At 40.3% G+C, this 25,758-nt stretch overlaps 2 protein-coding genes across 10 annotated transcripts; one reads left to right on the forward strand and one right to left on the reverse strand.

Moving 5' to 3' along the window:
- The first annotated feature begins 2,449 nt into the window (after nucleotides 1–2,449).
- On the forward strand, nucleotides 2,450–15,126 carry SRSF10 (serine and arginine rich splicing factor 10). Of its 6 annotated transcripts, XM_019938511.3 has the most exons (7): nucleotides 2,452–2,641; nucleotides 4,095–4,199; nucleotides 7,763–7,866; nucleotides 9,860–10,022; nucleotides 10,235–10,288; nucleotides 10,419–10,520; nucleotides 13,830–15,126. In XM_019938511.3, the coding sequence occupies exons 1-7, from the start codon at nucleotides 2,577–2,579 to the stop codon at nucleotides 13,888–13,890; spliced, it is 654 nt and encodes a 217-aa protein (XP_019794070.1). In that variant the 5' UTR covers nucleotides 2,452–2,576; the 3' UTR covers nucleotides 13,891–15,126. The 6 variants fall into 6 exon arrangements, with proteins under 6 accessions (XP_019794069.1, XP_019794071.1, XP_004325787.1 ...); XM_019938510.3 differs by lacking the exon at nucleotides 13,830–15,126 and having other exon boundaries at nucleotides 2,450–2,641; nucleotides 10,238–10,288; nucleotides 10,419–12,491; XM_019938512.3 differs by lacking the exon at nucleotides 10,419–10,520 and having other exon boundaries at nucleotides 2,451–2,641; nucleotides 10,238–10,288.
- Nucleotides 15,127–17,465: 2,339 nt separating this feature from the next.
- Nucleotides 17,466–24,268, reverse strand: PNRC2 (proline rich nuclear receptor coactivator 2). 4 transcript variants are annotated; one of them, XM_019938516.3, is made up of 3 exons: nucleotides 24,132–24,268; nucleotides 19,848–20,053; nucleotides 17,466–19,549 (listed from the first exon to the last, which is right to left on the reverse strand). In XM_019938516.3, exon 3 carries the CDS (start codon nucleotides 19,529–19,531, stop codon nucleotides 19,112–19,114), a length of 420 nt encoding a protein of 139 aa, XP_019794075.2. In that variant the 5' UTR covers nucleotides 19,532–19,549; nucleotides 19,848–20,053; nucleotides 24,132–24,268; the 3' UTR covers nucleotides 17,466–19,111. The 4 variants fall into 4 exon arrangements, with proteins under 4 accessions (XP_019794075.2, XP_019794073.2, XP_004325783.3 ...); XM_019938514.3 differs by lacking the exon at nucleotides 24,132–24,268 and adding an exon at nucleotides 21,621–21,786; XM_004325735.4 differs by lacking the exon at nucleotides 24,132–24,268 and adding an exon at nucleotides 20,947–21,086.
- Nucleotides 24,269–25,758: the final 1,490 nt, after the last annotated feature.

Raw genomic sequence — 25,758 nt, forward strand, 5'->3', positions numbered from 1 at the left:
TATGTGCCCCAAAGTTTCTGACCCACAAGTAAGGAATGTCTAAAAGGGAACACTGAGTCCTCAGCCTGGGGAACTTGGCTTGCTGCCTACCCATTAGAGTTAGAAGGCATCTAGGAAACACCAGGCATGTCTTATTAAACGCATTTAAAGAGCAGGCTTCTAATTGATTGTTTGTTCATGGAGACAGAGGCAGTGCCGAGCACCATCCATGGCAATTGTCTGAATCAAACAGTTTTAGCAATAAAATTAAGCTTGATGTACTGACTCAAGGTTTTGGTTTTGTCTATGGAGACGGGCTCATACTTCCATGGCTTTAACACACAGAATTTGTCCCTGTGAGTCTCCCTCTAGCTAGCAGCACGGCCCTCTCAGGTGTGATGTTTGTACTATCGCCCACAAATCAGGAAAGAGCTGTTTTAGGATCAAGGAAATTCATAGGTATATATTTTACACTCGGGTCTTACTTGTGCAATTCTGAGAACAGTACGCAAGGAAAGTGGTTTTCTGACATAAACCCCAATAAAACATAATTTCTTCAAGAAGAGGTGCAGTGCCAACAGACCGTTTTCAGAGATTAACATTTGGCTTTCAAAAAAATTACCAACCTTGGTATTGTGCTCGGAATGAAATACGGTGCTCTTAACCACACATGGCAGAACTTTTGTGAGGAAGTGTTTTACTTCCAAAATTCCTTGGTGTACCTCCCTCCCCACCTGCCTCACGCGCTCCCACTACCACCTGCAGCAGATTTAGAGTTTGGTAAACTGCCCAGCTCAAGCCCCAGCTGAGCGGTGCTTACTTTCTCTACTTTTCCCAGTATCATCTTTTTCAAGACTGGGATACTAAAGCACAAAAGATAAAGGGGCACTTGGTATGTGAGGCAGAAAGTGATTCCAGTGAGTAAATATTTGTACCTCACTTGCTCTTATTATTTCTCAAGGCATTATGAGTAATAATAATAATTGCTAACATTCTGGGCAGGCTTCAATGGCCGTGCCACCTGTGTAGTTGCACGGGACCCCACTCTCAGAACAACCCTGCACTTGGCTTAGTGCTCTGCTATTGTCATCTTAATTTTTGAACGTCTTCATTTTGCACTGAGCCCCACAGATTATGTAGCCAGTCCGATTAACATTTATAGGGCACTCGCTATGCATCAGACTCTGCTCTAAACATTTATCCATATTAAAGTTGGGTGGAGTACCACCAAACTGAATTCATTTCCTCATTACTGAGGGTAATTTACAGGAGTCTGTTTTCTAGCCACTAAAAAGTGCTTAAATTAATTTGGGAGGGGGGAGTAAGGAAACACTTGTTCAGCAACTCTTCGTTTTAAAACAAAAGTTGTTTTTTTTTTAAACTGTCACATTACTGTCTCTTTCATATCACAGATCTGCAATTACTTGTTGACCAGCTTGTTTCCTACGGAATCATAAGCTCCATGTTTTTCACCACTGAATTTACAAAATCTAACGTAATGTCTGACACATAATATGTAATCGATAAATGTTTTAATAAACCAAGTGTCCAAAGCATCTTGGAAAATATAAACGTAGAAAAACAATGTCTCTCCTAAAGAGCACAACAGATTATCAAATCAATTGCTATGGATGCGGATTGATGCAAAAATAATGCTTTTTTGTCGTTTTGTAAAATAAAAGTTAATTTAAACAGTTCTTGAGCCCCTGCTATCTGCTTGGCAATGTGCTACATGCCAGAAGCATTCTAATAGATGGAGAAACACTGCAATACATGAACAATGCACACTCAGGAAGCCGTTAGCAACAAAGACAGCGTAGATGACAATGGAGACTAAGATGTGAGGTTTGCGTCCCATTTTGGTAGGGAACAGCCTTTAATGGGGAGAAAACCCCGTGGATGGGTGAAGGAAACAACCAAGAAAGGTGTACGCGAGGGGCGACCTGGGCAAAGGCGCTCAGGGAGTGAGTCCACCGCGTGCAGAAAGCACTGGGGAGGCAGGCCTATCTCTGCAAGGACACACACCTCCTTCCCTTTCACACTAACACGAGAGGCCGTAAATTCTTCTCTTTCCGATGTGAGATCTGATAAAAGCCAGGTTATAACATGAACCAGACAGGGGAAAGCCTGTCCCTCCGGATTATAATATTTAAAACTCAGTATAGTTTGTAAAAACTGTACAGTGTGGTGTACAGGTTAAAACATCTGCTTCCTGACTTGCGGGGGGGCGGTCAGGAGGGGAGAACGCGGTGCACGGGAGAAAAGGGCGGCAAAATAAAGCACTTAAGAAAGAAAGAGCGGGCTAGCGGGAGAAGGGGAGGCAGCTCAAGAAGCCAATGAATGAGATCTAGGCTGCAGCACGTACTCCCGCCGCCCGCATGCGCAGGCGCACGCCGCGTGATCTCGCGGGAAAGAACCATTGCAGGTCCCGGCGTTGCACTCAGGTAGGAGGTGGGGGGAGGCGGGAGTGAACTCTCGCGAGAAGAGGCGGTTGCTGTAGCGGAGCTCTCTGGCTGTGTGTCTCGAGGATCTGGCGCCGGAGCTGCGGACGGTTTGCTGAGCCCGTTAGTGTCCTTGCTGAGACCCACGCCGCCGTCATGTCCCGGTACCTGCGTCCCCCCAACACGTCTCTCTTCGTAAGAAACGTGGCGGACGATACCAGGTATGTACAGGGGAGGCACTCCGGGCCCAAGAGGGGAGGCCGCGGGCGCTCTGAGAGGACCGGTGTGGCGGCGGCGGCGCGCTGGGCCTGCGCCGGGGGAGGGGAAGGGGTGAAGATGGCGGGTCCCGCGCCGGCTTTCTGGCCCGAACTAGGCCGCGCAGCCGGCATAACCGCCGCGTGGGAGCGAGGGCGGCGCCGCTGGTCCTCCCGGGCAGCCGCGGGAGAGCGGGCCGCGTGGCGGCGTTTCGGTCCCCTCCCCCTCCGCAGATGGGGGCCCCTTCCTTCCCGCTTCCTCTCCGGGCGTTCAGCCTCTGCCTCCACCGAACATCAGCTCCCCCCATTGATTTGAAGTTCACGTTCTTTGGGGTGCACGCCCCCTTGGCCCAGAATTTTTTTTTTTTCTAGTTAAAAAAAAAACTGCTCTGCAGTAAAATAACGGATCGGGGGAGGGGAGTGTGGCGAAGCATTTGTTACCCTTTTTGTTGTGTTTTATTTGCGATTTTTTTTTTTTGGTGTTGTAGATGTTTGGATAAAGGGAATGTTGAGATTAAAGATATAAAATTCTTCCACTTAAATGGTACGAACTAGTTCTTCCCATTTCCGGGAAATACTGGCCACCCTTTGAAAACGGAGGTTTAGGAAGCCTCTACCATTAGGACGTTGATAGCTAAATTGGATTAACCTGGACCGTCCCTTTGTTCTCGCCAGTTCCCTTAATTGCTTGGAGTTGCCGTCAGACTTTTTTGAAGAGATCTTATCACAAGATGAGATTTACTGTTTAACAAATAATCACTCTACACACACAAATCAAAAAAAAATTAGGTAGCCTCGTATGATTTATATTTTTCTGTCTTTAAGTAGGGCAAGTAAGCAATAGTACTTACTGTAGCGTCTAGGAAACTTTCCCCTTTATGTCATATTGACATTTATTGAGGAATTATATATATTTGTGACTTTTATTTTTCAAACCGTATCTACCATTAAGTGTGTAACTCTGTCGCTAAAATTTGGAGGTAAAATAAGTGCTTTGTATTTTTCAGAATACTAGAGTTGCTTTGATACTGTTTAAAAAAAAACATAGCAGTAGTTAAGTACAACTTAATGCTACTATACTATTTATGAAAAATGAAGGCTGTGGATAAAAGCAATAGAGATAAGTTGTAGTCAAGTTTCCTTAAATGTCTTTTCCTGTTGTTAAGGTTTTATTATAAACTGCGTTATTATCTTTCAGAATCTTGCATTCTGGCTTTTCTTTTTCAAAAAGACATTGTTGTATATTCTTACCGTTGGCTCTTGATGTTGAGATTTAGAAAGCTTGTTTGTTTCAGGTCACCCAGGAACATAGCACAGTCTCTTTCATTAATTGAGATATTACGGAAAGAAACCTATTTCTTACAAAGTAACTTTTAAAGGAGTGGACTTAAAAATTTGGCCTCTTTTTATGATGTTTTAGGTCTGAAGATTTACGACGCGAATTCGGTCGTTATGGTCCTATAGTTGATGTGTATGTTCCACTTGATTTCTACACTCGCCGTCCAAGAGGATTTGCATATGTTCAATATCCTTTCTTCAGATGGCTGATTAGTGAGGGGTGTTGAAGTTTGAAATTCAAGTTTTTGTAAGAGGTAACATCTAAAAAGTAGTTGTTTTTTTTTTGTCTTCTAATAAATGTTTTGTCTTCAATTTTTTCTAAGTTAATTCTGACTCACACATTGCTCTTACTATTTCTTAAAGTTGATCCAAAAACAGTAAAATATTTAAATTCCCATTCATGCTGCTGAAACTCAAATCAGTGATTATGTGATTTAAATCTGAATACACTCTGGTTGCTACCACCTTTAATGTAACTCAAAAGTTAATATGTTCTTGTGCTTAGCAATTAAAGTTTGGTATTCTTGTTTGTTAACTTGAATCACTTGATCAAAAACAAATTGTATAACAATGAGGTAAACTTCTTTAATATTGTCCCCTAATTTGCTGTCCTCTGTTGTTACCTCAGAGAATGTAAAGCTGTACAGTTATGGCGACCCCAAAGAGAAAGCATGAAAGAACCTTTAGAGTAGAGTTCAACACTTAAGGCAAGTAGACAAGCCAAAGACCTCTTAAGGATCAGGCTTGAAGAGAAGGGAGAGTTTGGGAAAAGAAAATATAAAGAAAAGCTGGAAGAAGGACAAGCCTAATGGGAGACAAAGCCTCGCTTTATCTACAAAAGGGGGAAAAGGTTGTTTTTCAAAGTTAAAGATAAAGCCATCTGTCATATTTGGCCAAGCATCTCATGACAAGTCCTTCTGACAAGCACTTAAAGAGTTAAAGGTCAAGATGAAGTTGAATGATGGCCAAGATTAAAGGAGTCATACCTGATGTATCCTACAGAATAACTATTTTCCTTTTTTTTTTTCTCCTCATGTTTTGTAAGCAGTTAATTTTCAAAATTATTCTGGTTTGGTCTAGTGACAAAACCTGTAACTTGATTTACATGGGCCTTTTTGATGTTGTGATGTGGTCTTGTATAAATGCACTCTCTCTTAGCTTGTGAAGTTAAAGTGTACCAGGATGTAATGTTGTTAAGCTTAAACTCAGCATATTTCTGTTTTGGACCAAGTGGTCCGGTGCCATAGCGTAGCAGGCAGTGCTCTTTGGAGTAGCATGAAGTTCTGGAGTCAGGCCGACTCCATAGAGCCATGCTTAGAGGGCACACAGGTGCATGCACTGGGGACTACTTAGAAATGGCTCTGGTGGTTTTCTAAGGTCAGATCCACTAGAGATACTGTCTGTTTCTAGATTTTTTAAAAGGGCTGTTAGGGGCATGCACATAGTCCTAACATCTGAAACTTAGCTCTGTGAAACCTGCTGGCCCTGACTGCTTTAGCACATGTGATCAGTTGGCCCAGAATGGGTTGCAGAAGGCCTTATCTTTGGTATGGGTACGTAATCAGGATCTATGGGAAATTGTTCCTTGGCCCAGAGTTTCAGGTGACATTACTTCCTTCAGTGAGATCATCTCCTTGTGGCAACAAAGGTTTGGGCTGTGGACTTCAGGCTAGGAAAAATTCTTACTGCTTAAATTCAGTGGATCTCTTGAAACTTAGCAGAGTTCTAATGAGACTTAGGCGAAATGCCAAAAGCTGCTACTCCTGCAGGCCCAGTGATCAAGGACAGTTGTGGGAATTGGTTGCAAAGCTCTGTTACAGAGAGGATACGAGGTATATCTGGCTTGGTTTTAAAAAAAAAAAAAAAAAAGTAATGGTACATTCTGGCTTACAATGTGTTGGCCTGATTTTACCTGGTTTGGGGGTGGCCTGGGAACCAGGATCAGCAGTTTGAAGAGTATGTGATACTTGAGCCAGGAAAGAGTTAACCAAAGGAGTCTCAAGGTGAATTATAGCTATTTTTATACACAGAGTCTGTCTGTGGTCTTCAAGTAGTTAAAAAGAAATAGGTATCAGGATTTCGCAAAGACCCTGAGTACAGATTTCTCCGTAACTGGCATCAGAATGATATTTGACTGTCCCTGCTGTGGTCCTCTTTTCTATCTGACCCCATTCCCAGCTAGCTTTCTCTTAACAGGTCTGGTAGAACCTTGCCATGGTTCATCCAATCCCGGATTCTGTTTTTGAGGGTAGCCCCAGAGGATGATAGGCTCTCATAAATAATTTTTATACTTCTTGGTCTGAATCCTTTAAGAAGTTATTCTGTCTCTCAAAGTATCAAAGTAGTATACCCTTTAACTGAACTTGTTCTTTTCAGTTATTTTAGAGCCCAACTGCATTAACCTGGAGGGGTGGTTGATTATAGCGTTCAAGGTTCTAAACTCCCCGTCAACCTTTTTCTTTTCATGATGAAAACTTCGTGATTTAGGACTTGAGGAAAGCTCTCGTTCACTACACATAATAGCCTCAGAGAGAGAGAACTGGGACCCTGTTGTGTTCTTTAAGTCCTTCCAGAACAAAAAATAGGAAATCTAGTGAGGCAGACCTTTTAGTCTCTGGAGTAAAAGAATATTAATATCAGTCTTGAAGAGAGTATATCGCTTCAGGGATTTTTTTAATCAGCACTCAAGATCTGCACTCCTCTCAAATTTAAGAAATAGAAATGGACAAGTTAGAATAGTGAATTTTAGTACAGAATGAAAATCCACAGCCAAACCTAGCCTAGCTCCCCTTCAGAAGCTTTTATATCAAACACTGCTTTGAATATGTGCTTGGCTTCTGTTAGAATGGTGGTTTTAGGAAAGGAACTAAATTTGGTCAGAATAACTTTGTTTGGGGAGAACAAGGCAACAGCCTCTCAGATCAAAAATGGGTACCAGCGGTTCCTGCTTTAGGCTTATAAATACTATCTTGAAATTTCTCAAATTGAAAACCAGTCCCAAACGCACTTCACTTCGGGAAGCTTTATGTTCGGTGTCATGGTTAGGGCTTTCCAGTCCAGGAATCTTTAGAAATGGTCTGTTATTTCTTGGCAGCATGCTTTTATGGTCTGTGCATGGATATAATATGTCTTAAGTATTGCTTGACACTCTCTTGATATCTACAAGTGGCTGGTGTACCAGTCTTCCCAGTAAGGTATAATAAGGAAGACAGCTAAGTGAAATAATAATGTTAGATATGTCTGAGAAAAATAGGAAGATTAATTTGAGGTTGATGCTTTCGTTTCTTGTAAGGTATATTCCGCTTGCTTACACAAGAACTATTGGCATTTTCTTTTTTTCATTTGAAACAAAAATAGAAAAACAGTTTTGGTTTTATTTTAAGCAATTTTTGCTTTAGCATACAAAATAAAATTGACATTTGTTTTTCTTTTTTGTCTTGTTTTGTAAAATTCTTAAAACTCAGGAAAATCTTCTGATGGGATTACTTGGTAGTTCAGCTGTAACAGGCCTTATTTCAGTAATAACTTCATAATATGTATTCATAAGTGTTTTCAAACTCATGCCTTACGGAGTCACAAGTGCTTTAATACTCTAAAGTGTTTATAGCTGAATCAACCAACCAGTTAGTGGGGTCTGGTTGATTTTCTAGAATAATATCGAGAGATTGTGAATTGTTCCAGACTTACCAACTGAACTTTCATTCATTATCAAAGTTTGCAAAACTTCCCAAGCCCCTTAACATTTAGCACATTTGAGGATGTTCGTGATGCAGAAGATGCTTTACATAATTTGGACAGAAAATGGATTTGTGGACGCCAAATTGAAATACAGTTTGCCCAGGGGGATCGAAAGAGTAAGTACCTTTATGCCTATATGTAAAATGCATCATTTCTTTTTTTTTCTGCATATATATATATTTTTTTTACTTGGATTATAATTGCTTTACAAAGGTGTGTTGGTTTCTGCTGTATAACAGAGTGAATCAGCTATGTGTATGCATCTATCCCCTCCCTCTTGGGCCTCCCCCACCACCACCACCCCCATCCTACCCATCTAGGTCATCACAGAGCATTGAGCTGAGCTACCTGTGCTATACCACAGGTTCCCACTAGAGATGTGGATGGACCTAGAGTCTGTCATACAGAGTAAAGTAAGTCAGAAAGAGAAACACATGTATGTGGAACCTAGAAAAATCGTACAGATGAACCTGTTTGCAGGGCAGGAATAGAGATGCAAACGTAGAGAATGGTCGTGTGGACACAAGAGGGGAAAGGGTGGAGGGTGGGATGAATTGGGAGGTTAGGTTTGACATAAATACAGATTTTTTTAATTTTATTTTTTAATTTTATTTTTTCAGCCGATTTATTTATTTTTGGCTGCTTTGGGTCTTTGTTGCTGCGCGTGGGCTTTCTCTAGTTGCGGTGAGCAGGGGCTCCTCTTTGTTGCAGTGCGTGGGTTTCTCATTGCGGTGGCTTCTCTTGCGGAGCACGGGCTCTGGGCACACCGGCTTCAGTAGTTGTGGCACGCGGAAATACATCATATTTATACAAATTGTTCTGAGAGTGCTTCTTGGAAGTATTGTGCAATATGTCTCTCTGTTCAAAACTCAGAAAGATAGTTTTTGGGAAGATAGAGTATCTTGAATACTTTGCAGAATTTCAGGGTAGACAAACGACTTAGAATGCAGCGATCAGAATGCCTGAGATATGTTTGGACTCTTTAAGAAGGTAGATCAGTACCATCAGCTGTGGCATGTTTAATATACTAAGAGTGGAATTGAAAAGAATAAACTTTGGAAAGTTTTGGTTCTCTTGAGCCATTTCCCTTCTGCATAAAGATCATCAAGGTGTAATTGGGTAATTATGTAGGTGCCTGGCTGTAGAAATGAACAGATAGACTGGGAAAGACTATATAGATTAAATTTAGAAAAGATTTTCTATTAGTACTTGGTTTTTATTAATAATGCAGGCATACACCAGGTGTTGGCTGCATGCTAATGAGGCATAAGTACAGGCTTTGGGGTCAGATACACCTGGGTTTGAATTCTGGCTCAACTGTTACGTTTCCTTAGGCAAGATATTAAAAGATAGAGATTAAAATAACTGCTGGAAGAAAAAAAGAGCTGCTAAAGAGAGAGGGAGTACTTAGGTAGACACAAGCTGTTGGTGATTCTCTAGTTCTTGGGTTGAATGATAGGTTCCTGGGTAGTCAGTGTTATTTATACATTCATACACATATGCATAAAGTATCTGCTTCATAGGATTGAATGAGATAACATAAGGATTGAGGACTGTCCGGGGTGTGGGTATGTCTAAGGCATTCGACAAGTGTTAGTTTTCTTCTGCTTTTCTTTGTCACGGTTTCTCAGAACTGTATGACTATATATTATTGCGTTTTGGCACTACATATCATTCGTAGGCCACCATTAAGTATTTTGTTATTGTTAATTTTGTTCCTACTGAATGGAAACCATGGTAGGATAATTCCAAATTAGCATATGGTTCAAAAGTCATTTGTATTTTAATTTGGAATTTTAAAAATACTTTCATGGTATATTTTCCTAATGTCCAAGTAGTTGGCATATTTTTGGACAACAAACTAGATGTGAGAAGTCTTTGAAAAAAACAAAATAGTTGGGGAGATATTTGAGGGTATCATTTTTAACATAAAACAGTCTTCTGATAGACTTGCTTGAAAGTAAATACCTTTTCCAAGATTAACATTCACAAGTAGCCACAGATTTGGAAACATAAAGGAAGGAGATGCAGGAATTTTTCCTATAATTTGGAGGCTTAAATACTACGTTTTTAATGTTTGTAAATATTTCTGTTCTATGTATTTCATAGCTCCAAATCAGATGAAAGCCAAGGAAGGGAGGAATGTGTATAGTTCTTCACGCTATGATGACTATGACAGATATAGACGTTCTAGAAGCCGAAGTTATGAAAGAAGGAGATCAAGAAGTCGTTCCTTTGATTACAACTATAGAAGATCTTATAGCCCTAGAAAGTAAGTGATGTGTACCACAGAAAAGATTTAGTTTGTTGGCCTTTAATTTTTTAAAATCTTCTTGTATACTTTTAATTATGTATATTGTATGCTTCATTGAGACTAAAAATATTTTTAGTGCTTTATTTTAAAAGTTTTATGGTTCATTTTTTTAATTAGAAACCTGTAAATAGACATGTGTCACTGTTTGCTTTTTCTGATGTACTTTTTAGCAGTAGACCGACTGGAAGACCACGGCGTAGCAGAAGCCATTCCGACAATGATAGGTAAATAACTTTGCTTTGAAAAAGACTATACATATCAATTTCAGAGTGAACTTTTGCTCTAAAAATAACAAATTTGATTAATATAGAATCTAATTTTTACTCTAATTGTATCTCTCCTCTGTTTTGAAAGATTCAAACACCGAAATCGATCTTTTTCAAGATCTAAATCCAATTCAAGATCACGGTCCAAGTCCCAGCCCAAGAAAGAAATGAAGGCTAAATCACGTTCTAGGTCTGCATCTCACACCAAAACTAGAGGCACCTCTAAAACAGATTCCAAAACACATTATAAGTCTGGCTCAAGATATGAAAAGGAATCAAGGAAAAAAGAACCACCTAGATCCAAATCTCAGTCAAGATCACAGTCTAGGTCTAGGTCAAAATCTAGATCAAGGTCTTGGACTAGTCCTAAGTCCAGTGGCCACTGATAGTATAAACCATGATATTTTTAGGCATGTATCATTCATTTACTCTCATAGTTTGGTTTACTTAAATTATCAGGAATACAATGTTGCAATGATGCTTAAAAAAACACTTGTCAGTTTTCCCTGTACCAGGCAATGGTTATTATTAAAATGATATGCTGTTGAGAAGCCACTCTTAAGAGTCCAGTTTGTTTAATGTTATGGGCAGCTACCAATTTGTGGTGTCTCTGTATATTTTTGTAAAGATTCTCATTTTTTAATGCTTGAGGTATTGGTGAAAAGATGTTGGTTGACCATAATTTGCAACATTGTCTTATTAAAAATAAACTTTCATATCCATATTTGGTAGAACTGTTAACCTAGAAATGTAGCTTGCTAATCAGGTAGAATGATACAAAAGTGAAGTTGTAGCCACCGTACAACACTGACCCGACTAGACACATTTAGGTTCAGGGTGGACCTTTTTGTCTTGTCAAGGTGTCGAGACCCACGATTATAATTTATGGCACAGTGTGGAATAGTTCTTTTGTTAACCCCACTGTCTCGGGGAATGACGCCAACTGGGTTAAGTAGCATTTTCAGGGAGATGGCGTTTTTGATTGAAACACGGAGCCTTTACTTTTCTGGTTTCTGTGAAGATTTGGAACCATACAAACATCGGAAAAACCCACCTTAAAATTTGGGCAGGTTGATGATGGCAGAAATAATTTTAAGGGGAAAAGAATGCTCTTATGCAGTTACTCTAAACTTTAAGGAGCATTGTTGACCATAATATTGCTTAGTTTTCTCACTGCTGTTAAAAGCAAGTAAAGTGTTTTCAAAGTAGGTTTTGTTTGTGTGTGCGCATAGTGTAAAAGGACTGAATTTTGATACTTAAAGCACTTGGTGTGTGCATTTGTATCAAAATTTGCCCATATCTTTATGAAGGAGGCTTGTTCTTCACGCCTCAGTTTATTTAATGTGAGGCAAGTAAAAAGACAACACTCCCATTCTACGTGATTCTGTGGTGCCATGAGATTTTAAATAATTCTGGAAAAAACTAATTTTAAGGAAGTCACATCTCTTGAGGTTTTGCCTGATTATCCATGTAGTACCTGATGAAAATAATACCCTAACTCTTTATAATTTCTAACATCTCTCTGCGAGACCATTTGGGGGCAATAAAAAGTGACTTGACGTGTCCAATCTCATTTCAGAATAAAAGCTGGCATCCTTAAAATTTTTAGATTGCTTGCTTACAGGCATAATAAGTAAGAAATATTTTAGGGAAACCATTCCTTTTAGAGGATTACTTTTTTCAATTTTGGTTTTAGTAATCTAGGCCTTGCCTGTAAAGAACAAAAGGTGGTTTTTAAATACTGTTTGTGGAATGTGTTTAAAGGATTGATTCTAGAACCTTTGTATATTTGATAGTATTTCTAACTTTCGTTTCTTTACTGTTTGCAGTTAATGTTCATGTTCTGCTATGCAATCATTTATATGCACGTTTCTTTAATTTTTTTAGATTTTCCTGGATGTATAGTTTAAACAACAAAAAGTCTATTTAAAACTGTAGCAGTAGTTTGCAGTTCTAGCAAAGAGGAAAGTTGTGGGGTTAAACTTTGTATTTTCTTTCTTATAGAAGCTTCTAAAAAGGTATTTTTATATGTTCTTTTTAACAAATATTGTGTACAACCTTTAAAACATCAATGTTTGGATCAAAACAAGACCCAGCTTATTTTCTGCTTGCTGTAAATTAAGCAAACATGCTATAATAAAAACAAAATGAAGGAAATAATGATTAACTGGAATTATTATAGTTTTGAATGAGATTATACAATAACAACGGATTTAGGAATATTTTAAATCAGTGTTGCACTAGGCACAGGTTTTACTTTGGAAATGATAGAACCTGCCAGAAAGGTACATCTTTTACGTAGTACTTAAAAATTCCTTATGTAATGTCAGAGTTGTTTCATTATTGCTTATTAAACCCCTTGGGTTAAATAACAGAGGTTATTGGTAGTGTTAAGATACGCATTAAAATGAAATTTGAGTTAGCTAATTTTAAGTTTATATTTTCATTATTAGATGGACCAATAATTCTACTCTTCCCCATCCTAAACAAGATGGATTGGGCCTTATGTTTATGGCGTGATTTGAAATATTTTTGCATTGAATGTTCGTGAGCACTTAATATTAAGTGATAATCACTGTGGGGAACTGGTTTAGGTGTTTTGTGGTTTGAGTTCAAGCTGCTTTATAATGACAAGTATAGCTGATATTTATTGAGTATTTATGATGTGCCAGACACTGTTCTGAAAGCTTTATGTGTTAACTCATTTACTCATCACGAGACCCTATGAGAAAGATACTTTTATTTTCTCGTGTAACAGATGATAAGGAAATGGAGGCACAAAGAAAAAGCAGTAAAAGGCAGATCCAGGATTTGAGCTCAGCCGGATCCTTAGATGTTTTTTTTTTTAAATGGACCGTAATTAGAGTAGATTGGGGAAATAGCCCGTTTAATTTTTCTGTCTGTATAGAATTAGAAGTAGTGGTTTCGTTTTTATTTTTTACTTGTGTCACTTATTTTTAGACTCATGCTGTTTTCTTGAGAACCTTATATGTTATTTCTAAAGTGACATACCTAAATAACATAGCTTCAAAGGGACTATTTTATAGTTGAACCCATGATAGATAGGATCCTACTGATACTTAAGGATCCTTATACAGGGCTTTAATATTGGGTTACATAGTTGAGTTCCATAATTATTGAGTATCTACTGTGTGTCTGGCACGGCTCAGTATTGGAGTAGAACATATCAAGACTCAAGTGAGAGCTGACACTTCACCTCTCTTTTTGCTTAAGATCTCTGCATTTTTTTTTTTTTTTTTTTGAAGCCAAGTAAGCAAGAAGAATAATGACAGATAATGCTTCAGTGAGAAAGGAAAGGTGCTACATAGAGTATGAGCTGTTAAGTTACAACCCAGGGAAAAGACCTGGGAACTATTATACTATTCTCTTGAAAATTTGGCCCTGTAAGCTGCTACATCCAGTTCAACTAACAAAATCCTGTATACCACAGAGAAGAATAAAGAAAACCAAACTGACAAACATCCTTCTTTTATTTAAGACCAAACTGCAGCTGGAATACCCAGTACAGTTCTGCTTACTACACTTCAAGAAAGATCTGAGAAAGCGGAAAAAGAACCAAAGAAGGGCAGTTCAAGCGACCAAAGGGTGGGTGGAAGGTGCTGCAGTATGAATACTGTACGAATATTTTGACTCTGGTCTGAAAAGATAAAAGAATGTTATCGAAACTACATGGAATAATTGAAGTCCCTTCAAGTTTGAAAGTAAGCCTTTTAGGACAAATAAAAGGAAATTCAACTTTGTACTTGTGGAAACTAATCCCTAAATCTGAATAGGTTTATATTGATTCATGGGTAACAGGTCCATGTTAAATTGGAAACTAGGATGTTTGAATATCAAGGAAGACAGCCATAGTCTCTTACAGTGCCTCTATTGGTCTGTCTCAAACTGAATTGGGTGAGAAAAGGTATGGTCCAATATAAACTTGCTTATCTCTTAAAGTCAGTTCTGTTTTTGCTATTGGCAAATCTTGCCTTTGTTTATTCCAGTGCCAGTGTTTTCTGCTTAATGGTTTGCTTTGTTGGCATCTGAGTTTCCTTACTTGTATGCCACATGCGGTTTACATCTTCCTTAAACACTCTCCCACATAAATTCCAATTATACTTGACATCCAGCTAAGAGGGTCCATCTCTTCTCACCTCTTTCCTAGTCAGTATATTCAGCAAACATTTACTGAGCCCTTACTGTGGGCAAAAATTGTACTGGGTAATTGGGGAGAAAAATAGATAAAATTCACTTATTCAATAAATGTCTACTGAGCACAATCTAGTGAATCATTACAGTGTGGCCTCACTGTTTTGTTTGAGGTGTATTATTCATAACTATTTTACACCATTTATATCCTATGTAATTATAAAACCCAATATACTATCAAATATAAGTAATTTTGTGGTTATTTGCCATTTAAAAGTATCCAGTATTTGTTTTCATCCCATTAATACAAATAATGAAAAATGATATGTTTTAATCTGTAATAAACTGATTTATTGTGCAGTGACTGTAATATACTAGAGTTATATATAATTGTTAACTCTGCCTCCTCAAACACGTTAGGAAACAATCCCCAAAAATATTTAACTTTGCATCAGATGTAAAGGAGACTCTGGGTGCTATAATTAGATTATTTTGAGGCAGATAGCTGTTATTCCCAACTGATTTAGTATGTTCTGTAATTGAGAAAATGTTCACCAAATATACTTTCTAGCGATTTACATGTACATTTTATAGGGGACATGTTCTGTGTATAGTGAATAAATAACTTTTATAGTATCACAAAATGTTTTGGATTCCTTAGTTCCTTATTAGGATATGAAGTTTATCTATACATTGATTTCATCACTTGCATATTTGGTTTTTGTCTTTATTTCTGCCACATTTAAAACTTTGTGTAAAGTTACTCATCTAAAAATACAGACGTGTTTAAGCCTTTAATTTATAAAGATTTTGAAAATATAGCAGAATATACCTAAGGGAGATACAAAACGGAGGTATTTTTACCCGTTTTAATTTTTCAAACTTGCCCGAGATCACACAGCAAGTAAGTGGCAGATACTAGATAAGTGTCCAAGGTTTTTCATTTGGTTCATCTTTTTTTTTCTTTTTTACAAATGGGGAAATTTTATAACAATACAATTAATATAATGGAATCTAGAGTTCACTTAGAGGGAAGATTTAATAGATTTATGAAAATTATTTAATTACAAAAAGTATTTGTAACCTTCTTGGATGGAAAAGGGGTTAAATGTAATCTAAGATCTCAACAGCTGTTGACTCACTTTCCAGCCTGGCTTTCCAAATTTCAATCTCGTGTTGCATTTTGACCATATTCCTGTTTACAAAATCCTGAGATAATTTTGAAGGGGAGGCTGTGACAGGAATAAAATAAGTGTTCAACTAGGCGGTCTATCAGAGCTTTTAGGAGTCCCAGGAGTGAATTGTCCTCACTGATGAAAGAAGTCAGCAACCTTTCCATCTTCAACTACTGACATCTATAAGACATAGCTAGCTGCTATGGAAAAGGATCTTTTTTGGGGGGGTTTCCCTTTGTCCCTTCCTCCAGCAGTGTCAGTTATGTTTATTGTGTTGCTTCTATGTATTCCTAACAGTTGTTTCACCCTTATGTTAAAGATGGGGGATTCCTTTTTTATTTGGAGTACAAAGCAAGGCATGTAAATTCATTTTGTTGATAATTGACAGAGTAGTTTGTAAAGAAGTAAAAGGCCTTTGTGTCGTTTGTTGTAGAGCACATCTCTGAATGCTAGATAATTAAATAAACTGGTCTAGGATCCAAAAAATCTTGTTTTTTTTTTTTTTTTTTTAGGTTTAGTTCTGCCTGACAGGTTTGTGGCTCAGTAGGCTTTCCTCATTTGTGTAAGAGGTTTGAGATGTACTCTATCCCACTTGGTTTACGAAGTAATTGCCTATGAGACAATTAAACACTAGAAAACTAGTGTTTTCCTTCAGTTATTTTCCACCTTGTGCTTCTGGGATGAAGAGAATTTACCAGAACTGAAGTGTAAAGATAGGTTATGGGCTCAAGATTCCATTGTACTATATACGCTGCCATCAAAAAGGTATGACAAGTTTAAATTGTAACACTGACAAGGCTCATGCTATGGCTGACTGCAGCCCTACAGGGTAGATGAGCTCTAACAACTTTTTGGTTCTTACAAGTACGATTTGAGAAATTCGTGTCAACCATACTTCCTGTACGCTAACCATAACTTTATTAGTACCTTTCTAAGGTATGAGATATAAAATACGATTATTAACTTTTTAAGTTAACCGTAGCTATTAAAAATTTTTGTAGTTAAAGCCAATGTGCTCTTAATTCTCTGAACACTTCTACCACTGGAGTCAGTCCCAAACCAGAAATCTAGTATATACTGTATTTACATGTATACATCAAAACCTAACATAAAGATGCTTGGGATGAAAATTGTTGAATCGAGCGGGATTCCAGTGCAGTACTGCAAAGAACTGGGCAATTCTTGCCACTGTTAATAGAAATTACACTGGGAATAAACAGGAAAAAAAGACTCATTATTTCTGCCAAATCAATTTCTTCCGACAGTTTGCATGAGAAAATACAACCTGGCTCTGGGATTCACTGCTTGCTTAGTGTAGAAATTAAAAGATTTTTCTTGAACTAGTTTGAGTTATCCTATCATTTGGAACGTATTTTAGAAAGCCAGTTTAGTTCTTGGGTCTTTTCTCTCCTCCAAGGTCCCCTTGTGAAAATTGTTTATAGAAAAAAAAATTTGCAGAATTTCTCAAATTGACAAGAACTCTTGTGTTTACCGAAGTCATCTTAAAATGTAGAAGAGGAAGACAGGCGATTACACCTGCTTTACTCAATTTGGTATGAGATGAATTCAGAAGCTTTATGTAAATTTCCAAAGTAATATTCTGTGGCCTTTTACTGTTAGCCCTGCTGGGAGGAGGAAGCCACATTGCTTTTTTAACTGTATAGCTGCTAATCCAAATGTCTATTATCAGTTAGCAAATTGGTTGCCTCTTAAAACCAACGGTCCTACTGTTATTTCAGTAGGATTAATTATGTGCATTCTAAGAATATTACATGGTCGTAACAATTTTTTATACAATAAAAAGAAGACACGGGAAAAAGCAATTTTATTTTTTAATTTCATGCTTCAAATTCCTGTATGTACATTAAGTACTATTATATAAACTTGTCTTTTATCATTATTTGATATGGGCAATATTATCTCACCTGAATTTGGAGAAATACAACTTACCCATTCTGCTTAAAAGTATCAAAAAAGCTGCCAAATGAGAGAAGAGGGCACCTACACTCATTCTAAATAGACCCCCCCCCACACACACTTTCCTTTTAATTTTCTACTGAGTTGGCTGTTATAATTAGCGCTTATCTTTAAGATAAGCAAAACATGTTATCATGGTATTAGGCAAGAAATTGCATCTTTTGCAATGAGTGGTCCCCTGGGTTGTACCTGTTGACCAAAAAAAACCCCACTGGCATTGTACACTATACTCATAGGTTACACAAATTGTTAAAAGCCAAAATTAATCTTTTAAGGTGAGAGGAACCCCTTAATAGTTAATCTTTGGGCTTAAGAAATTAAAATAATCCCATACTGCATTTCACATCTCTCAAAAATAGGAAGTGTTTTAGCAGCTTAAAACCTACCTTTTCAGTTATATAAAACTTCTTACACTAGGATTTACTTTGAAATATAGTTTACAGCAAGATCAATTATAGTATACATACAGTGGCACTTTAGCACAAGGGCAAACTTTAAAAACAAGGTTTTTTTGGACCTTTAAAATTAGGCCATAGTATAAAAAGAGTCCATGTCTTACATTCAGCAAATTCATACTAAAATATTCTATTTTTGTAGGATAAACGCCAACAAAACTTTACATATGCTACAAGTTTATTACATGTATTTACATGGCTCTTTCCTAGATACGTAAAACTTTCACATTATATAGCTCCCAACTTTAAACAAGCTTTGCAGGGATGATTTGAAGCCAGATCACTGTAAGAATAGCTTGTGCAGTGCCATAATACTAAAATGTATTCTGAAAGCTACTCGGTGAACACCGAATACTATTTCTATATAAAATGGTTTCGGTGCATTTGTTGGCAGACACCTATCCACTGCATGTCAGTTACAGGGACAATGGGGTATACTGTTTCATTCTAAATAGCCCCTAGTGCCCTTTCCGCATTCCCCACCATACAGTTCACTAAAATACAACTATACTCTAAAAAAAATTCACATTTTCTTTTGGCAGTGCATCAGATTGTTGGCATATTACTGGTTTAGGACATTAAACTTTCAAATATTCAGCTAGTTTTCAACCCCTGTATGTCTTAACTGGATGCTTACAATCACATTTGCCAGATCTCAACAAGTCACTCTGCTGATCCGTGAATGATAATCTTAAATTACTATTTTCCCCCAACAGGCAATAGAAAAAGTTGATTCCTTTACCATTCCCCAAATCTAAACTTGACTGGTTTCACTTGAATGGTTACTCAATTGAGAACACTTAGTATTGATATGAAGTACAATTATCAATAATTTAGTTATTTTAACTTGCACTGATTCTACCATCACAGTGCACATAACACACAAAACAGTTAAGTCTGATTATATTTTCTACATTAATTAAAAGTTTTACAGATTAAATTCCCTAGTGAATTTGGTCTGAGACAATTGCCAATTATCCTTAAATATGACTAAATTTAAACACATAATACTTCATCTCATTTTACACCTGTACTTTAAGTAACGTTTTAAGTTGAAATGTCATTATTTCTTTATCAGAAGGATTAAACGAAACAGGAACCCAGTGGCTTGGTGGTTTAGGAAGAACACTTGGTGATGGCGGCTCACTAAATTTGGCTCCAGCATAGTTCTGATTAGTTTGAGACTTAAAAAGTAAGGTGGGACTTGATAAGCTAGAGTTCCAGTTTTGATTATTTGGAAAATTTTTGTTCTTCCCCCCACTTTGCATGGCCTGCCATGCAGCTGCTGATGAATTATAAGTATGTCCTCTTTCCTTTTTCTTATGAACAATCTTCATCTGGGAATTCTGATCCTTGGTCTTCTGTCTACTAAGCTGTTGTTGGTTCTTACTAACATTTCTAGACTGAGGGGCTGGAATGTTATACCTCTCTCCACCACCCATCTTCAGCTTCTTTGTCACCTGTAAGTGAATGTAAACAGAATATTGAGTAGAATTCCACTTCAAATAGTTCAAAACTTTAAGAAACTTCAGTAGCTCCAATTTGTAACTCCAGAAATCTTGGGCAAGACCCAAATATGTGCTATTCGGCTGCTTCAACTTCACTATACTGTTCACACTTCATTACATGCACTTTATTATACCTTCCTAAGAACAGTGAGCTTATCCACAATTCTGAATAATCCTCTATTTAAAAATAAAAACAGTTTAGGATGAGTCCATCATAAAATGCCCCATTACAACGGGAAGGTTTTGATACCTTTCAGTCTGCTTTTCAGATTGCAGGATTTCCACCACCTGTCCTCTTCCTTGCTGCCACGCCCAGGATAATAGATGTTGCTTTCTGATAGATCCTTTCCTTTGTCTCAATACAGAAGTTTTCATGGGCCGATCTGCTGAGTTCAGCCTAGGAGCTGAGGCCAACATCTGAGTCTCCTCAGCACACAAGTTTGAGAGAAGTCTTAGCTAGAAAAGCAAATATTTCATTATTTCAATTCAAAAACACAGGAGAAAGTGATCCTTTATATTTACTACATAAATAGTGACTACTTCCTGAACTAAAAGGCAGAAAATAAAGTCTCTAAAGATGGCTTTGACCTTGTAACTGTCATCATTTAAATACCCTCGAGATCCAGGAAACCCTGAGGAATCTGGGGACGGGTGTCCGCCAAATCCCGCAACAAGTTGCATCTTTTTCCTAGGAACCTTTCAGATTCTCACACGGATTTTGTGACCAAAATGTTAAACCACGGAAGCATTAACTTTTACAGCCATGCCAAGAAATGGGCTTAAAATCTTTCCTAAAGACCATGTTTTGAAAGTCCCACAGAATTTCCCAGTCTTTGGACACATCACATATCTGTTTTCACAAAACCTCCTCTCCCAACGTGTCTACGTCATGCAGCTCTTCCTTTGGATATGAACTCTTGACTCCTCCCCGTCTTAAAATAAGTTTCACAAGCCGTAACAAGCGAAGTCAGTTCTTAAATACAAAAAAATGCCTCCCTATCGTGAACATTAAACATTCGAGATTTCATTTGATATTCCAAGAAACCAAGTTACCGAACAAATAAGAAGCCCTCTTCTTTTCGAAAAGGTGAGCGGCCCTTCCAGACTATGTTAACAGCCCTAAAGAAATTAGTTCCCGGATCGTGAGTCATTCCCAACGCGAGCCCGGAAAGTTCGGTTCTGCCGACGGCGCTGGGCTTCCGAGCGGCTCAGCGTTCCTCGAGCCCGGCCCGGGAACCCGCTCCTCCGGGCCGCTAGCGCCCGCCCGGCCTCGGATCTCGCCTCCTTCCTCCAACAATGGGGAGCGCGGCCGCCAACATGGCCGCACCCGCCGCGCCGCCGCCACTCACCGACTTCGAACCCGGGACTACGGCGGCGGCGGCTCCTGCTCGGCGTCGAAGCCCCCTCCCCTTCCAGGGAGCGACGAGGCACGGAACGAGCGAAGCCCACGAGCACCGATGAGACAGCTGCAGGCCACCTCAGCGTCCCGACCGACCTTCCCCTTCTGCCTCTACCGACAAAATGGAGGCGGCGGTGAGCGCTAGAGCGGCGCCGGGGGGCGCGGCGGCCAATCAAAACACGCCTTTGCGCGGCCCGGCCAATGATACGTGGGCCGCCGCCTGTTGCTGAGGCCCGACGGGGCCGGGGGAGGGGAGGTGGTTGCGGCCGAGGGTTTGAAATCCTCCCCGAGAAGAGCATGTCGGGAACAACTGCCGCGGCACCGGCTGCCGTTCCTCCGCCGGCTACCGGGTGACACCGGCCTCTCCCGGAGGTGCCCGCCCGGCCTCGCCCGGCACTTACAGAACACGGCCAACGCAACCCCCTCGTGGCGACTCCGGGGCCCGAGGCCGGCGCGCCGGGGAAGGGGGGTCAGCCGCACGCCCGGGCAGCGGCTTTCACCCGGGCTGCCCGGCTCGCAGGGCCCGCGGCCCTTGGAACCCAATGGTTCCCCGCCGTGGGGAGTCAGCTAAGGGGCTTTGAGTTCCCGAGTTAAGTTCACCAAGTCGTGTACTCGATCTCTTACTGATGGAAGGTACTCCAGCAAGTTGATTTCTGAAGCTGGCCCCTGGCCACTTAGTCCTGACACTCCTGTCACTCTGTTCCCCGGCCACGGGGACTTCTTTGCAGCTCTCCAGCTTGCGGTTCCTCTGCGGTTCCCTCTTGTCCTCCCTGCCCGCAGCCTCGAAATTCTTGAGTAGTTGCCTCCCTTGTGAAGGCGTTTCCGACACAGGTGCGGATCAAGTTAATCAGTTCCTCTATTGTGTCCCACTGGCCCTGAACTTCAGTCACACGGTGTGGCGGCTACGTGTCTGCCCACCCCCCCCACACACACACCTCTTTCTCCGAGCGCAGAGCACACTGTAAGCGCACAAGAAAAATCTGCTGCGAGAATGGGGCTCCCTTATTTCCCTTTCTGCCCAGTTTGTAAGTGAAAGCGGGGAGAAAAGGTAGAGTTCAGTTGATTATGCGACCAAGGTGCAGGGAAGAGGAAAAGGACAACTTCTTTGGAGTAAATGGATAGCAACCCAGAGTTTGTGTTTTAAAGAACACCAATTTCTATGAACATGTACGCATTTTTGTTACAGGATTTATATGTACTTTTTATAAGTCCCACATGATTAGTTTTTTAATCTTCAGTTTTTCTGCTACCATCATCCCCCACCCCTATGTTCTTGTAGCCATGGACCTTAATTAAGTTTCTTAAGAAAACCAATTTAAAAGAGGAGTTTGTTAATCAAATTAGGTTGGTGAAATGTGTAGAATAGAAAAGATATTTTTGAGCATGGGTCTTTCAGCTGCTAATCATTATAGTCAAGTAAGATGTACATAGTAAGCGACCTTACTGAAAGTGTAATCTATTTCCTAAAAATTCAAGAGGCTAGACATCCAACCAGATTACAGCCAGGCTGTATTTAATCGATTCAAGACTTTGACTTAAGAAAAGACCCTTACAATATATTTTTTAATATAGTGATTTGTAAAATGAACAGCCTGGTTTCAGTCCGAGCACTTCTCTTTTCTAATTCTTTTTTATTATCATCATCCAAATATCTTTCAAATTCATCCCTCCTATACTCCTATCTCACCCTCCTTTCTACCCTCACGGATCTGATTGTGTTACTTTAAAACAACAACAACGACAAACACTGCATTGGCCCCAAATTGTATTACAAAATTAAATCACCCTCCGGATCTTACCTGTATAAACATACGGGTAATGTATTGGATGCTTGCAAACACACACATGGTGTACTGTATTGGATACTTACTCTGCCTCCCTCTGCCCTGTGCTAAATTGTTTTGCTTACATCATTTCATTTAATTTTCACAAATTGTGGAGTAGGTGCTATTTTGATCTCCACTGTACAGATCCAAACTCTGAGGCCAGTTTAAAGCTGAAAGCCACACACTAAGGTTCCAGAGCCCACCCTGTGTTCCCTGCAGCATCCGTGTCACCTCTGTGTCCTCCCCAGGGCCCCAAATGTGCTTTGCCCAGAGCAGACACTGACTGGCTGCTGACTGGGGTGCTGGGGAAGCTTGGGCAGGGTGAAGCCTCCATCTTGCCGTCTGGCTGAGCCAGCTTCTCTGCCAGAAGGTCAGAGTCAGGCTGCCCGCCAAAGACTGCCGTTAAAGCCTTTACCATGTCCCAGACTCCCAGGAGCCTCCCAATATAGCTCCAGCCTCATCCTTCATTAATATTTACCAAGTGCCCACAACAGCTCAGAACTGGAGAGCAGGAGTTAAAAATCACATCCTTTTCAGGACATCTGATACAGCCTCTGCCTGTCCCAGGCTGGGCTTTAAAGTCGGTTCCACCAACATGATCCAATTAGTGATTCTCAGATCAAATAGGAAAATGTTGATATAAACAAACAGCTCTCAGGATGTCGATCAGCCACCAATACTGGGCACCAAATGCATAATAAATACGAGGGTGTTTAATACCAAGCATTTATTTAACGAAGCTTTACCTGGTGCCTTCTTTGAGGCAGGCACTCCGCCAAGCCCTGGGAATACAGCAGTGAATGAGGCTCCATCGCAGCCCTAAAAACCTCAGCAAGCTTTTCCCTTTACCACTTTTCCGAGAGGGAAGCTGGTGTCTGAGGAGATTCATTTCCTCAGTTCTTCCCCAGAGAGTCAAGGACAGGCAGTGCCAGTTGTATGCAAACACAAAAATCAACCTGCTAACACTGCGAAGGAGTGCAGGTTCCAGACCTTGGGCTCAGACCCTGTAGAATGGAAGGTAAAAGGAGAGGATTTCCACACTCGCTGAAATCCTTTCCCCCGAGAATCTGTTTTGCATTATGTATCTGTGGGAGCTAAAAATCAACATTACCCACCTAATCTGTAAGTAGAAGTGAGGCAAAAGACATTTCTGAAAGTCCAGCTTTGGAGAACTGGCAAGTTGCAGGCGGATGCTTATTCAATTTAGATCCCACGAGGGGGAGAGCAAGTGAGACAAACACCCGAGTTTGCCAAATATTTGGAACAAGTCTCTAGTTGAACTGACTGGCTTTCGGGCTGGATCACTTACCCCGCCACGGTGTCTATCTCAAAACAAGCCGGTTTGGTTCTGTTTCTTCCTCAAGCTCATCTATGAATTCAGAGGACAGCTTTGAAGGCTTGCAGGTGTGTCAGCTGATGGCTTATTTCATTTAGGGCAAGCAAGTTCTTGGCATCTGCCAAGAGGAAAGTGGACGGACAAGCTGCCTGATGTTTTGATGTGCGTTAGGACTCTTATCTTGTTGCCAAACTGGTATCAAAACACGCGCACAGTGGTTTTGTTTCCTGGGGAAGCAGCTGCTGCACGCTCCCCAGTTGCTCACACATTCCAGAGCGGTTGCAAATCAGTCCTCAGCCATTACAGCCATTTCGGTCTAATTACTAAATGGGGCACAGGAAGTCAATGTGAAACTCCCACACTTCCTCTGACTCTGACCCAGCGATTCTCAATCTTCAGTATCTTTAAAGGGTTCTGCTGCCTGGACCCCCAGCCCAGGATCAGAATCTTTGAGGATGGGTGCTTGGGTGTTCCAGTTCCAGCTGAAGGCTGGCAGAATATGCCACTCCTAAATATGCCACTTTGGCATAATGATTATTTTGAGCTAAAGGCACTTGGAAAACAGCAGGTGCAGGAAGGGTGCTCTGACCCTCCTCCCCTTTTCTTCCTGAAAGCAGGAGAAAACGCCCTTGTGAAAGATGCCCTTCCTGGGCTTCCCTGGTGGTGCAGTGGTTAAGAATCCACCTGCCAATGCAGGGGACACAGGTTCAGTCCCTGGTCTGGGAAGATCCCACATGCCGTGGAGCAACTAAGCCCGTGGGCCACAACTACTGAGCCTGAGCTCTAGAGCCTGCGAGCCACAACTACTGGAGCCCACGCGCCTAGAGCCCGTGCTCCACAGCAAGAGAAGCCACCGCAATGAGAAGCCCGCGTACTGCAACGAAGAGTAGCCCCCGCTCACCGCAACTAGAGAAAGTCCACGTGCAGCAACAAAGACCCAACACAGCCAGAAAAAAAAAAAAAAAAAAAAAGATACCCTTCCTATACCAAGAGGAAAGAAATGTTCTTATCACCAGAGACGGGTGGCGGGGGCTGGGGAGGGTGTCAAGGCCAAGAGAATTCTGTGCAAACAGACCTTGTCAGAGTAAGTCTGGAACCAAGCAGACCCCTGTGGGCCGCCCCCCACCCCTCCCCAAGTATTGATACAAAGGCCCATTCACATCTCCTGCCTCTTGTTTATGGAAAAGCTGAAGTCTCCCAGGCCTCCCTGAGTCACAAAAGAGCAGGCTCAAGCAGCTAATGATTAGGACAACAGAGTCCCAGACTCAGTGTCTGATGCACCTTCCTGAGTTGTTTTACAGATACTGAAACTGCCACCAGAGGGCAAAAGCTAACTGCATGATGACCAGTTAGCTCCATCTTGAGCAGTACTGAAACTATGGCTATATATCTATATCTTTATCTATATCTTTGTGGGCATCAAAATATCTTTGTGGGCATCAAAATAATTGTAGCTTGTTCTGCCCATATATGTAAAGGGGCGAGACAACTGTCATCAGGGAGATGCTACATACCCGTGTCGACATCTTCCACTCTAAGGATACAGTGTCCTATGTCAGCATGAAGAAGTTACAGAAGACGGACTTTCACCCATGATCCC

This window comes from Tursiops truncatus, chromosome 1, assembly GCF_011762595.2.
Source record: "Tursiops truncatus isolate mTurTru1 chromosome 1, mTurTru1.mat.Y, whole genome shotgun sequence".
NCBI lineage: Eukaryota > Metazoa > Chordata > Mammalia > Artiodactyla > Delphinidae > Tursiops > Tursiops truncatus.

What these genes read in the sequence shown, in the direction of transcription:
- SRSF10 (XM_004325736.4), top strand. Translation starts at nt 2,577, where the DNA reads ATGTCCCGGTACCTGCGTCCCCCCAACACGTCTCTCTTCGTAAGAAAC. An exon ending in AACGTGGCGGACGATACCAG is followed by an intron (nt 2,642 to 4,094) that starts GTATGTACAGGG and finishes ATGATGTTTTAG; the next exon opens with GTCTGAAGATTTACGACGCG. An exon ending in AGCCATTCCGACAATGATAG is followed by an intron (nt 10,289 to 10,418) that starts GTAAATAACTTT and finishes CTGTTTTGAAAG; the next exon opens with ATTCAAACACCGAAATCGAT.
- PNRC2 (XM_019938516.3), bottom strand. Translation starts at nt 19,531, where the DNA reads ATGGGTGGTGGAGAGAGGTATAACATTCCAGCCCCTCAGTCTAGAAAT.